This window comes from Artemia sp. Qi Xiang Cuo, chromosome 2 (genome assembly GCF_049724085.1).
Source record: "Artemia sp. Qi Xiang Cuo chromosome 2, ASM4972408v1, whole genome shotgun sequence".
Lineage (NCBI taxonomy): Eukaryota > Metazoa > Arthropoda > Branchiopoda > Anostraca > Artemiidae > Artemia > Artemia sp. Qi Xiang Cuo.
Genome location: NC_142795.1, coordinates 8,568,892 through 8,581,303, shown reverse-complemented (window position 1 = coordinate 8,581,303; position 12,412 = coordinate 8,568,892). Strand labels below are relative to the sequence as shown.

Below are 12,412 nucleotides of genomic sequence, written 5' to 3'. Positions count from 1 at the left end.
TTGTCAATTTTTGATTTAAAGACATTTTTTTCATTTCGAAGAGCCTTGAACTTCTTCTTAAAAATATGAACTGCCTTCTCAGCTCTTCCATTAGATTTGGGATGAAACGGGAGGAGGGGTAAGGGCGTGGAAAATACCGTTTTCTTTCATAAAATGGGCAAACTCAACTGATGTAAATTACGGGCCGTTATTGCTCACCAATTCTCGGCAAATGCCATACAGCGAAAATACAGAACGGAGCGCATCAATAACTTTTTCGGACGTAACATCAGATAACCTGTACACGTCAATCCGTTTAGAAAACGAATCTTCCAGGACCAAAAGAATTCATTCCGTCCATAGGACCGGCTAAATCGATATGAATTCTTTCCCTCCTTTATTGTTTTTGGCCAGGATTGTACAAATTGCGGAGGTCTATGCATTAAAGGAGCACAATCCGCACAATTAGACACAAAATTTTCAATATCGAAATCTATTCGAGGCCAATAAACGTGCATTCTCGTGAGGGCTTTCATTTTGACCATTCCAGGGTTACCTGAATGAAGCTTGTTCAAAACGATGCGTTTGAGAACGTTTGGAATTACGACGCGGACACCTCGAAATAAGACTCCATTTTCAATAGTGAGCTCCTGGTGAACTCTACGAAAGAACGACAACTCTGACGATAAAACTGTACTTTTATTAGGCCAGCCATGTATCGTGTGCTCTCTAACCTTGTTTAAAACAGGGCATGAATCCGTTGCTTCACAGACAATTGGATAGCCCATCTCTGGATTCGCGAGGAACTAAGCACTGGTAAACTGGTATGCTCGCCGAAAAGCAGTGATAAAGGTTTGTTATCGGTATACAACAAGAATTTCTTTCCAAATAAGTAAACGTGGAATTTTTTTAAAGCAAAAATAATGCTCAAAGCTTCGCGCTCTATTTGCGAATAGTTTTTCTCAGCTTGTGACAACGAACGGGACGCATACATTATAGGCCTTTCGTTACTGTCTGGCATTATGTGCGGAATAACACAACCTGTACCATACGGTGACGCATCGCAGGCTAAGACTACGGGTAATTTTATATCATAAGGTGCTAGTAAGCTTTCAAAACTAAGAGCGTCCTTTAACGCTTCAAAAGATTCCTCACACTTTTCTGACCACTGAAATTTTGCCTTTTTAGCTGTCATTTCGTTCAAAGCGTATGATAGCTCTGACGTACGTGGAATAAACTTACGATAATAATTTACGAGAGCTAGGAATGAAATCAAATCGTCACGGTTTTTTGGCTTTTCCATTCCTTTTATAGTTTTCAACTTAGTAGGAGAGTGTTTAACTCATTCGCTAATCACTACATAGCCAAAATATTCAACTGGGGGCTATGAAAGTGCATTTATTTTTTCTCAACCTTAAATTTGCGTCACGGAAACGGTTAAAAACGGCTTTTAGATTTGTGAGATAATCAGCACGGTCTGTATCACTGGTAATGATGTCATCCCATACATGGGCAACAAAAGGTAAACCGTTTAGTAACTTGTCAATTTACTCGTGAAGAATTGCGCTGGAAGATGAAACTCCGAAAGAAAGTCTTTTCACTCTCTACAGTCCTTGTTGTGTTTTGATCGTTACTCATTGTTGCGACTTTGGGTCAAGTTCGTATTGTGTGAAAGCAGTTGGCATGTCGAGCCTCGAAAATTCTTTCCTCCCACCATTTAATTTCATCAGTGTTTCTTCAGGGCTTACCAATGGATACTGTTGTTCCTTTATGGCTTTATTTATTGTAACTTTGTAGTCACTACATAAGCGAATGCAAAAGGCACATTTTGGGTTTTGAAAAAAATTGTTTTCACATTGGGATTTAGCTCTAGGCACACTTTATCATTTCTCGCTTTTCCCAAGGATCCATCAAACATATCAGAGTATGATTTTAATAAATCATGTAAATTGTTGTCTCTACTTTTGACATACACTTGGTAAATAGATTTCTAGTTGAGTCGAATCACTTTTAGTCAGTTACGACCCAGTAATGGGTGACCTGGTCCATTAATAATGACCGTAGGTACGTCAGCATTCTGCTCGTTCTACTTGCCTTTAACCATAATTTCACCAATCACGGGGATATTGTGACCTCCATATCCTTGTAGGGACAAAGAAGTGGGAAAAAGTTCAAGGTGGGACCACCATTTCTTGTACGAATCAATATTCGTGATTGTCACTGCTGAACCTGTATCGAGCTCAAAAGTAATATTGTTGTCAGATACATTCATTCAGATTAAAAGTAAATGGCTCACAGTCTTTGTTTCCATTCAGTTTGAAAATAGGCTAATTGGTATCAGGCAGACTGGTTTTGTCACTTTTATTATTAATTACACTAGAGTGAGGATTCACGGCATTAACTTGAGGATTTTTCTTGTTCATCTGTGGCCTTTTCTGCTGTAAGTCCTTTTGGGTTTTTGAACGGCAAACCTTGGCTGTGTGGCTTTTCTTTAGACACTTATAACAATCCTTTTCTTTGTAGAAACACTTTTCAGGTGTGTGGTTTAACTTTCCTTACCGGAAGCAGCTTCGTTCACTTTTAGGCTCAATAACTGCGTCAACTGATTGTTCATTCATTCTAGAAGTCTTTATTAGCACTGTCTAAGCTTTGGGAGATAGAAAGGGCATTTGGGGCACTTAAAGTTTCTTCGGTAAGAAGTCGCTTTTGAATTGCTGCTGAGCGCAAACCACAAACAAACTGGTCTCAAATCGCTTCATCAAGAAAATTTCCAAAATTACAAGTCTTTGCGAGTCCACACAAGCTTCTGTAAAATTGAGCAACTGTTTCTGAAGGATCTTGTAGGCGTTTATGGAAACTGAATCGTTCAGTAACTATAAGTTTTTTTGGCTTTAAGTGATTTGTCACTAAGGCTATCAGTTCATCATATGTTTTGGCACTAGGCAAGTCTGGTGAGCACAAATTCTTAATCAGCGTATATGCGCTCTGTCCACAGGCTTTGAGAAAAATAGAACGTTGAAGTGTCCCAATGACTTGTAATCAACAGTTAAGTAGTTTATGGCATCTTTGTAGGCTTATACTGGGTTTTGCGTCACGTTTTGTTGGCGCCAAAGATTGTGATGGCGCTGTTCATCTAACGTAATATTTCTTTCTTCTTCACTTTCATTTTTGACTCGTTATGATTTTTGCTGTCGCTTGTCTTGTAACAGCGCAATTTTTTTCGCTCCATTTTTGACACGTTCTGATACTCGCTTTCGCGCGATTGCTTGTAATTCTCACTGGCGCTTATCTTTTAACCGCATATTTCCTTGTTCTTGCTGTGGCATATCTTTTAGCCGCATATTTCTTTGTTCTTCACCGTTGTTTTGAGTAGTTTTAATTTTTGTTACCGCTTATCTTTGAACCGTACGTCTTTGTTCTTCACTTTTGTTTTTGACTTGGTATAATCGTTACTGACGGAAGTATTCTGACAAAATATGGTTGTTTTTAATTTTCATTTATCATTACATAACCATCTTTAATACCATTTACCGTAGCTGCTGAGATTGGTCTTGTCACGTTTGATGGTCCAGGTTGTTCATTTGTCCTATAGGCATTATGGAACTGATGCAAATGACTTTTGTAAATAAACTAATTATGCTTAATGTTTTATACTTGCCTATGTTCCTATTTAAATGTTACATGCGTCATAGATATAAAAACGGTACTTTCACTCCTGTGGGTGGGGGGGATTGATTTAATTTATTCTCTTGAAATATGTTCATAGATATGACGTCAATCATATGATTTTTCTTGTCTATCATATGTTTGTGTATAATTTTGCTTGCATCATAGAAACTTGAAGTGCTACAATCACTACTGAGGCATATATGATATATGTATGTTTTTCGAACGTGTTCATAAAAATAACGTCACTCACATGAATATTATTTTTCATAATTAAGGTTCTTACCGAATTTTCTCAAACTTCTGACCTATATATATATATATATATATATATATATATATATATATATATATATATATATATATATATATATATATATATATATATATATATATATATATATATATATATATATATATATATATATATATATATATATATATATATATATATATATATATATATATTTTTTTTTTTTTTTTTTTTTTTATATATATATATATATATATATATATATATATATATATATATATATATATATATATATATATATATATATATATATATATATATATATATATATATATATATATATATATATATATATATATATATATATATATATATATATATATATTTATATATATATATATATATATATATATATATATATATATATATATATATATATATATATATATATATATATATATATATATATATATATATATATATATATATATATATATATATATATATAGCGGGATTTTTTTTTGCAGTTTCACGTATCTTTTGAAGTATAAGAACGATTATTTGTGAAATTATACGAATTTGGGTGGTGTATCATAAATTAGTCATGCAGTAATTTATTAGCTATCTCTAGAGTTTTTTTTTACAGTTTCACGTATCTTTTGAAGCATAAAAACGATTATTTGTGAAATTATACGAATTTGGGTGTTGTTTCATAAATTAGTCATCCACTAATTTATCAACTTTCTCTGGAGGATTCTTTTTTCAATTTCTCCTGAAAAAGGAAACAAAGGAATATAATTAAAGATAGTTTAACAGAGGTCTTTCAACAGAGATATAACTCAACAGAGGTCCTTAGACAAGGGTTTCTAAACTTTAATCTTAACAGGGCTCTCTTAAAATGTTTGATCATATGGTGCCTCCCTTCCATTTTATAAAATAATTCAGACACCTAATTTTTTATTACTACAAAATTTATTAATGTGAACGGGGAATTCCCCATATTCCAATTGGTCAGTCCTAGTTTTTATACTAGTAAAAATCTCTTAGTCCCAAGATTATTCTAAGCCTCTAGGAATTAATTTTATGGATTCATACTTTGATTTACTGATTTGAATCGTTTCAAAAAATGAAACAATGTGAATAAGTTTGTAACTTTCAGGGGACTTTGGTAAAATAATAAAAAAAATCTAATAAAAAATTGAATATAATAAAAATATAATAAAATAAATCGTAGAACAAAAGGTAATTTTTTTACTCGAAAAGGGTAGAAAAAAGTGAATTTACGATAGAATAAAAAAGATACGGCAAAATAACGCATAAAACAATTTAAGAACATAAGTCTAACTATGTAAAATAGAAAATCGAATGATCAAATCCTCAATTGCAAACTAAACCATTGTTTTGCGGCCCCTTCATCATCCCCCCTAAAAAAACAAAATATTGCACCATTACAAGTGCTTCATCAGAAGTGTGTGAATGGCTTCTTGCAGCCCTTTCATCACACCCCCGCCCTAAAAAATCACCATTATAAGTGCTTTAGCAGAAGTGCGTGAACAACTTCTTAGAAAAATCAAACTGGTCGGTACTTTGTGACAGCGTAGTGAATGAGTACAAGGTTCACGATTGAAGGTTCCAAAGTTCAATCCCGCGTGTCGCTAGGAAGTGCAACTCAAAGGAACATAGGTCATAAGTTTTTTTGGAGTTTGTCGAACTAGCGAGTTTAAACAAAGTAAGATTGTGAAGGAATTTTCAGTTAGCACAAAATTTATCAAATCTCGGTGTCAATGATGAATATGACATGAATCTTCTCTTCTACAACCAAACTAACACGATATTTCGGTTTCATTTCAGTTAATGCAGAAAATACTGTTTCGTATACATTGATTTTGCAAACGGCGTTATTTGAAAAATATTATATTCACTCTTAATATCGATCCAAAATTGAATTAGACATGTATTCTGAAAATTGTTTTAAATAATTTAAAAGCTAATTCAATCAAGTTTTCTTTCTCATTACTTCTTAATTTAAATTCGTCATCTTCTTCGTTAATAAATGGATTCTGTATCCACGCATATTTCGTAAAATCGAGATCATCAAAATAATTTGAGAAATTAATTAACAAAGCATCCAAGCATTCAGCAAATGGATACATATTTGCCTCATCAAACATTTTCCTAAACATATTTGTGTCCTGATTTTGATTTTCTTCCTTAAAAATCGTAATTTCTACTTTGAGCTCAGGTATCCTCTGATCACTTTTGGACGAGATAGCCAGCGTTCTTCACAGTAGTACAAAAGGGAGGTGTAAGTACTTCCCATATCGTCACGCAGCTTAGTAAATAATCCAACTTATAAAGGGCTTTTCTTATGTAGTTTATAGTTTTCGTTGCTTTTGTAAAAAAGTCTAAGTTCCTTACTCATATTTTTTGATATGACAGCTGCTCTGTGGAGACAGTGCGTCCAGAGAACATCAGGTGTTTTCATTTTAATTATTGATAGAAGGCCAGTTTTGTGTTCTGACATTGACTTTGCACTATCTATACAAAGCCAATCACATTTTTTCCACAATATGGCTTTCTTAGTAAAAAAAAAATTCAATTACATTAAAAGTTTAACTGGACATGGCTTTGCCAGGAATGAGTTTGCAAAAAAATGCATCTTCGGTTATAAAATTCTCTTCAACACATAGTCCAATTAAATATGCGTTTCTCATTTTTCCACAATATGTCTTTTTACTGTTTACCGCAATTTTTACTATTTGCCTTTTAACTGTTTGCCTTTTTACCGAATTTTTTCCACAATCTGCCCTTCTCAGTAAAAAAAAATCAATTATATTGAAATTTAACTGGATATGGCTTTGCCAGGAATGAGTTTGCAAAAAAAAATGCATCTTCGGTTATAAAATTCTCTTCAACACATAGTCCAATTAAATATGCGTTTCTCATTTTTCCACAATATGTCTTTTTACTGTTTACTGCAATTTGTACTATTTGCCTTCTTACTGTTTGCCTTTTTACCGCAATTTTTCCACAATATGCCTTTCTCAGTAAAAAAATTCAATTATATTAAAATTTAACTGGATATGGCTTTGTCAGGAATTAGTTTGCAAAAAAAAAATGCATCTTCGGTTATAAAATTCTCTTCAACACATAATCCAATTAAATATGCGTTTCTCATTTTTCCATAATATGCCTTTTTACTGTTTGCCTTTTTACCCCAATTTTTCCACAATATGCTTTTCTCAGTAAAAAAAAAAAAATTCAATTATATTAAAATTTAACTGGATATGGCTTTGTCAGGAATTAGTTTGCAAAAAAAATGCATCTTCGGTTATAAAATTCTCTTCAACACATAATCCAATTAAAGATGCGTTTCTCAGTTTTCCATAATATGCCTTTTTACTGTTTGCCTTTTTACCCCAATTTTTCCACAATATGATTTTCTCAGTAAAAAAAAAAAATTCAATTATATTAAAATTTAACTGGACATGGCTTTGCCAGGAATGAGTTTGCAAAAAAAAAGGATCTTTGGTTATAATATTCTCTTCTACACATAGTCCAATTAAATATGCGTTTCTCATTTTTCCACAATATGTCTTTTTACTGTTTACCGCAATTTTTACTATTTGCCTTTTTACTGTTTGCCTTTTTACCGCAATTTTTCCACAATATGCCTTCCTCAGTAAAAAAAATTCAATAATATAAAAATTTAAATGGATATGGCTTTGTCAGGAATGAGTTTGCAAAAAAATGCATCTTCGGTTATAAAATTCTCTTCAACACATAGTCCAATTAAATATGCGTTTCTCATTTTTCCACAATATATCTTTTTACTGTTTACTGCAATTTGTACTATTTGCCTTTTTACTGTTTGCCTTTTTACCGCAATTTTTCCACAATATGCCTTTCTCAGTAAAAAAATTCAATTATATTAAAATTTAACTGGATATGGCTTTGTCAGGAATGAGTTTGCAAAAAAATGCATCTTCGGTTATAAAATTCTCTTCAACACATAATCCAATTAAATATGCGTTTCTCATTTTTCCATAATATGCCTTTTTACCCCAATTTTTCCACAATATGCTTTTCTCATTAAAAAAAAAAATTCAATTATATTAAAATTTAACTGGACATGGCTTTGCCAGGAATGAGTTTGCAAAAAAAAAAGGATCTTCGGTTATAATATTCTCTTCAACGCAGTCCAATTAAATATGCGTTTCTCATTTTTCCACAATATGTCTTTTTACTGTTTACCGCAATTTTTACTATTTGCCTTTTTACTGTTTGCCTTTTTACCGCAATTTTTCCACAATATGCCTTACTCAGTAAAAAAATTCAATTATATTAAAATTTAACTGGATATGGCTTTGTCAGGAATGAGTTTGCAAAAAAATGCATCTTCGGTTATAAAATTCTCTTCAACACATAGTCCAATTAAATATGCGTTTCTCATTTTTCCACAATATGACTTTTTACTGTTTACTGCAATTTGTACTATTTGCCTTCTTACTGTTTGCCTTTTTACCGCAATTTTTCCACAATATGCTTTTCTCAGTAAAAAAAAAATTCAATTGTATTAAAATTTAACTGGATATGGCTTTGCCAGGAATGAGTTTGCAAAAAAATGCATCTTCGGTTATAATATTCTCTTCAACACATAGTCCAATTAAATATGCGTTTCTCATTTTTCCACAATATGTCTTTTTACTGTTTACCACAATTTTTACTATTTGCCTTTTTACTGTTTGCCTTTTTACCGCAATTTTTCCACAATATGCCTTTCTCAGTAAAAAAAAAATTCAATTATATTAAAATTTAACTGGACATGGCTTTGCCAGGAATGAGTTTAAAAAAAAAAAAATGCATCTTCGGTTATAATATTCTCTTCAACACATAGTCCAATTAAATATGCGTTTCTCATTTTTCCACAATATGTCTTTTTACTGTTTACCGCAATTTTTACTATTTGCCTTTTTACTGTTTGCCTTTTTACCGCAATTTTTCCACAATATGCCTTCCTCAGTAAAAAAATTCAATAATATAAAAATTTAAATGGATATGGCTTTGTCAGGAATGAGTTTGCAAAAAAATGCATCTTCGGTTATAAAATTCTCTTCAACACATAATCCAATTAAATATGCGTTTCTCATTTTTCCATAATATGCCTTTTTACTGTATACTGCCATTTTTACTTGCAATTTTTCCACAATATGCCTTTCTACAGTAATTTACCACAATATACCTTCAGTAAAAAAATCAATTATACTAAAATTTAAATGGATATGGCTTTGCCAGGAATGAGTTTGCAAAAAAAAATGCATCTTCAGTTATAAAAATTTCTTCAACACATAATCCAATTAAATATGCGTTTCTCAGTTTTCCATAATATGCCTTTTTACTGTTTGCCTTTTTACCGCAATTTTTCCACAATATGCCTTTCTCAGTAAAAAAAAAAAAAAAAATCAATTACATTAAAAGTTTAACTGGATATGGCTTTGCCAGGAATGAGTTTGCAAAAAAAATGCATCTTCAGTTATAAAATTCTCTTCAACACATAATTCAATTAAATATGCGTTTCTCATTTTTTCATATTATGCCTTTTTACTGTTTGCCTTTTTACCGCAATTTTTCCACAATATGCCTTTCTCAGTAAAAAAAAATAAAAAATCAATTACATTAAAAGTTTAACTGGACATGGCTTTGCCAGGAATGAGTTTGCAAAAAAATGCATCTTCGGTTATAAAATTCTCTTCAACACATAATTCAATTAAATATGCGTTTCTCATTTTTTCATATTATGCCTTTTTACTGTTTGCCTTTTTACCGCAATTTTTCCACAATATGCCTTTCTCAGTAAAAAAAAAAAAAAAAATCAATTCCATTAAAAGTTTAACTGGACATGGCTTTGCCAGGAATGAGTTTGCAAAAAAATGAATCTTCGGTTATAAAATTCTCTTCAACACATAATTCAATTAAATATGCGTTTCTCATTTTTTCATATTATGCCTTTTTACTGTTTGCCTTTTTACCGCAATTTTTCCACAATATGCCTTTCTCAGTAAAAAAAAAATTCAATTATATTAAAATTTAACTGTATATGGCTTTGCCAGGAATGAGTTTGCAAAAAAAAATGCATCTTCAGTTGTACTATTCTCTTCGACACATTGAAAATATCTAATTAAATATGCGTTTTAGCTACATCAGTTCCTTCTTCTATTTGTACGGCGAATCTTGCTCTGCGCATCTGAGAAACTGATGGATCACAAAGATCGTCTCTAACAATCGTCTAATTGATTGTCCATGAACTGAGTATCAGTAGTATCTATAAAATCTTGCTAGTTTTACCTTGCTGGTTCAGCCCGGGCCTCTAGTTCTCGTCAATCACGGAAAGATTGATATATTTTGTGTGACTGTGTAGTTTTAATTTCGTTTTTTTTTTCGCCATCCTGGCTAATATTCGTGCCCTCTTTAGACTAGTTCGTGCCTATTTAGGGAGGTGTGCCTCTCTAGGGAGGTGCGCCTCCTGGTTTGGAAAATGTTTCCTTATCTGGGGGAAGAGGGTGAAGAATTTCCCCAAAAATCTCAAAATTCTTGCAATTCATCTAAATGACTCCCTACATTCTTAAAATTTAACTTGTGTTGTTTATCTTTTCAAACTTTGTCCTCCCCCCCCCCCCTGAAACACATTCATGTAAACATGCCAGCTCATAAACAATAAGTTTTTAGGGAGGTGGGCAAGCAGTATCGGACATTGTAGACTTGAAGCATAATTGAACATGCTCCTTTTTTGTGTCAATTTAGTTTTGTGACATCATTTAATAGACTGAGCTCAGTAACTACGAGTGGCTTATATTTATATATAGGAATATAGTTATATTATAGGAATATTTATTACTTATTGTCAACAAAACTAAAAATATAACATTTATGCTTTTTCTATAAAGATTGTGCAACTAAAACGTTACCATACAAATCAGCTTTAATTATGCCCATACATGATAGACCGGGTTCTGCCTCCCCAATTACCAACAATTCTCTAAACTTGTTGATTGTCACTTTTTGTTTTCGTATATTTTGCCTGTTTTTTGGTAGCTTTGACAAACATTACTTCCGTTCGAAATCACAACATCTTCTCGTCTCTTGAACAAAACTAATATGTATGTGCCTAATTCAAAGATGTACATTTTGACACAAAGAAAAAAAATGCAAGCTGAGACTGAATTTTGTCCTAATTTAATTAAAACAATTACAACAATTTTTTTTTAATTATTAGAATTTTGTCCCAATTTATTTGTTCTATCTTTAATAGGAGGTAAGATTCGCCCGAACAATTCCGCTTATAAAGAAACTGTTTTGAGCCTAATAAACACTTCAAAATAAGCAATTTCATTCGCTCATTAAAGAGAATTTTCAGACATAAAAAGAGTGTACGGCGTTTCCTCTTGCCGTTTAATCCCCTCCCCCGTGGAAATTTCCCCCCACGTACACTCAATTCTTCCATAGCCTGATTCACACAAGAAAAAATCTTTTTGTATAATTTTTTCCAGACTGTTAAATTTTATATCCTGATTTTTTTTTTTTGAAATTACTCAACATTCAAGTATTAGAAAGATTAATTAGGTATATTAAAGAAAACTAGAATTGGATCGTGTTTTACTAGAAGGAAGCTATTGAACAGGAGGAACAGGAACTAATTAGAAAACTCCACTTAAGGAACAGCCGAAGCTGTGACGGGCAACTGTTCTTTTTTTATTTATCTCCTCTCAATAGCAGTCCTCAGACGCCCGATTTGGATGCTTCGGGAATTCTTTTAAGACGAGATTCATCTGGACAACCTTACACACCCCTCTCGCCTGAAGTAGATGGCATGCGCAATGCTGGAACAGAGGAAGATGGTTTTTATATGCTCAAAAAAGATTCACAAAGAAGACAAACATTGATGAAAGTAATGCGACAAGATGAAAATATAATTGGAGATACCTGGTTAGAATCCCATAGATATGAAGTGCCTGATACAGAACTAGGAAAGGTAAATTTATATCCCTTTTTTCCCTTTGAAGTGCCACGATATCATATAAGGTCATTAAAACATTTGTAAATTTTAATTTAAGAATTATATTAAGATTATAGTAATTATACTATTATATTGAGATAATATAAATATAAAGATTACATGGATACAAATATAAGATAATATATAATATAAAGATTATATAAATTATTTTAAGAATCATAAAAACACAAAGAAATGAACATAAAGACGACAAACAGGTCTATAGCCAGTAAATGAAAAACGAAGAAAAACAACAAAAATCAAACGAATATTTCACCCGTATCTAACAAGGCGTCTTCAGCGTAGAAAAAAACAAAACAAACTAAAACTAAATAATGTAAAACTAAAATAGACTAACTTAAAATATATAATACACAATTACTTAACATTTACAATTTGAAGCTACCTTCATCAAACCCCAAAAGTAACTGGAATCCAGTTACTTTTGGGGTTTGATGAAG

General features: G+C 31.9%; 1 protein-coding gene across 2 annotated transcripts in view; it reads left to right on the top strand.

The window, feature by feature from the left end:
- The window catches only part of Ask1 (apoptotic signal-regulating kinase 1), a 154,242-nt gene that overhangs the window by 116,864 nt on the left and 24,966 nt on the right, over nucleotides 1-12,412 (top strand). The window contains exon 19 of one of the 2 annotated variants that reach the window (XM_089098979.1): nucleotides 11,672-11,927. In XM_089098979.1, the coding sequence (XP_088955105.1) occupies nucleotides 11,672-11,927 (256 nt within the window). Of the gene's footprint in view, nucleotides 1-11,668; nucleotides 11,928-12,412 lie in introns of both variants that reach the window. The other variant, XM_089098971.1, reaches the window with a different exon arrangement.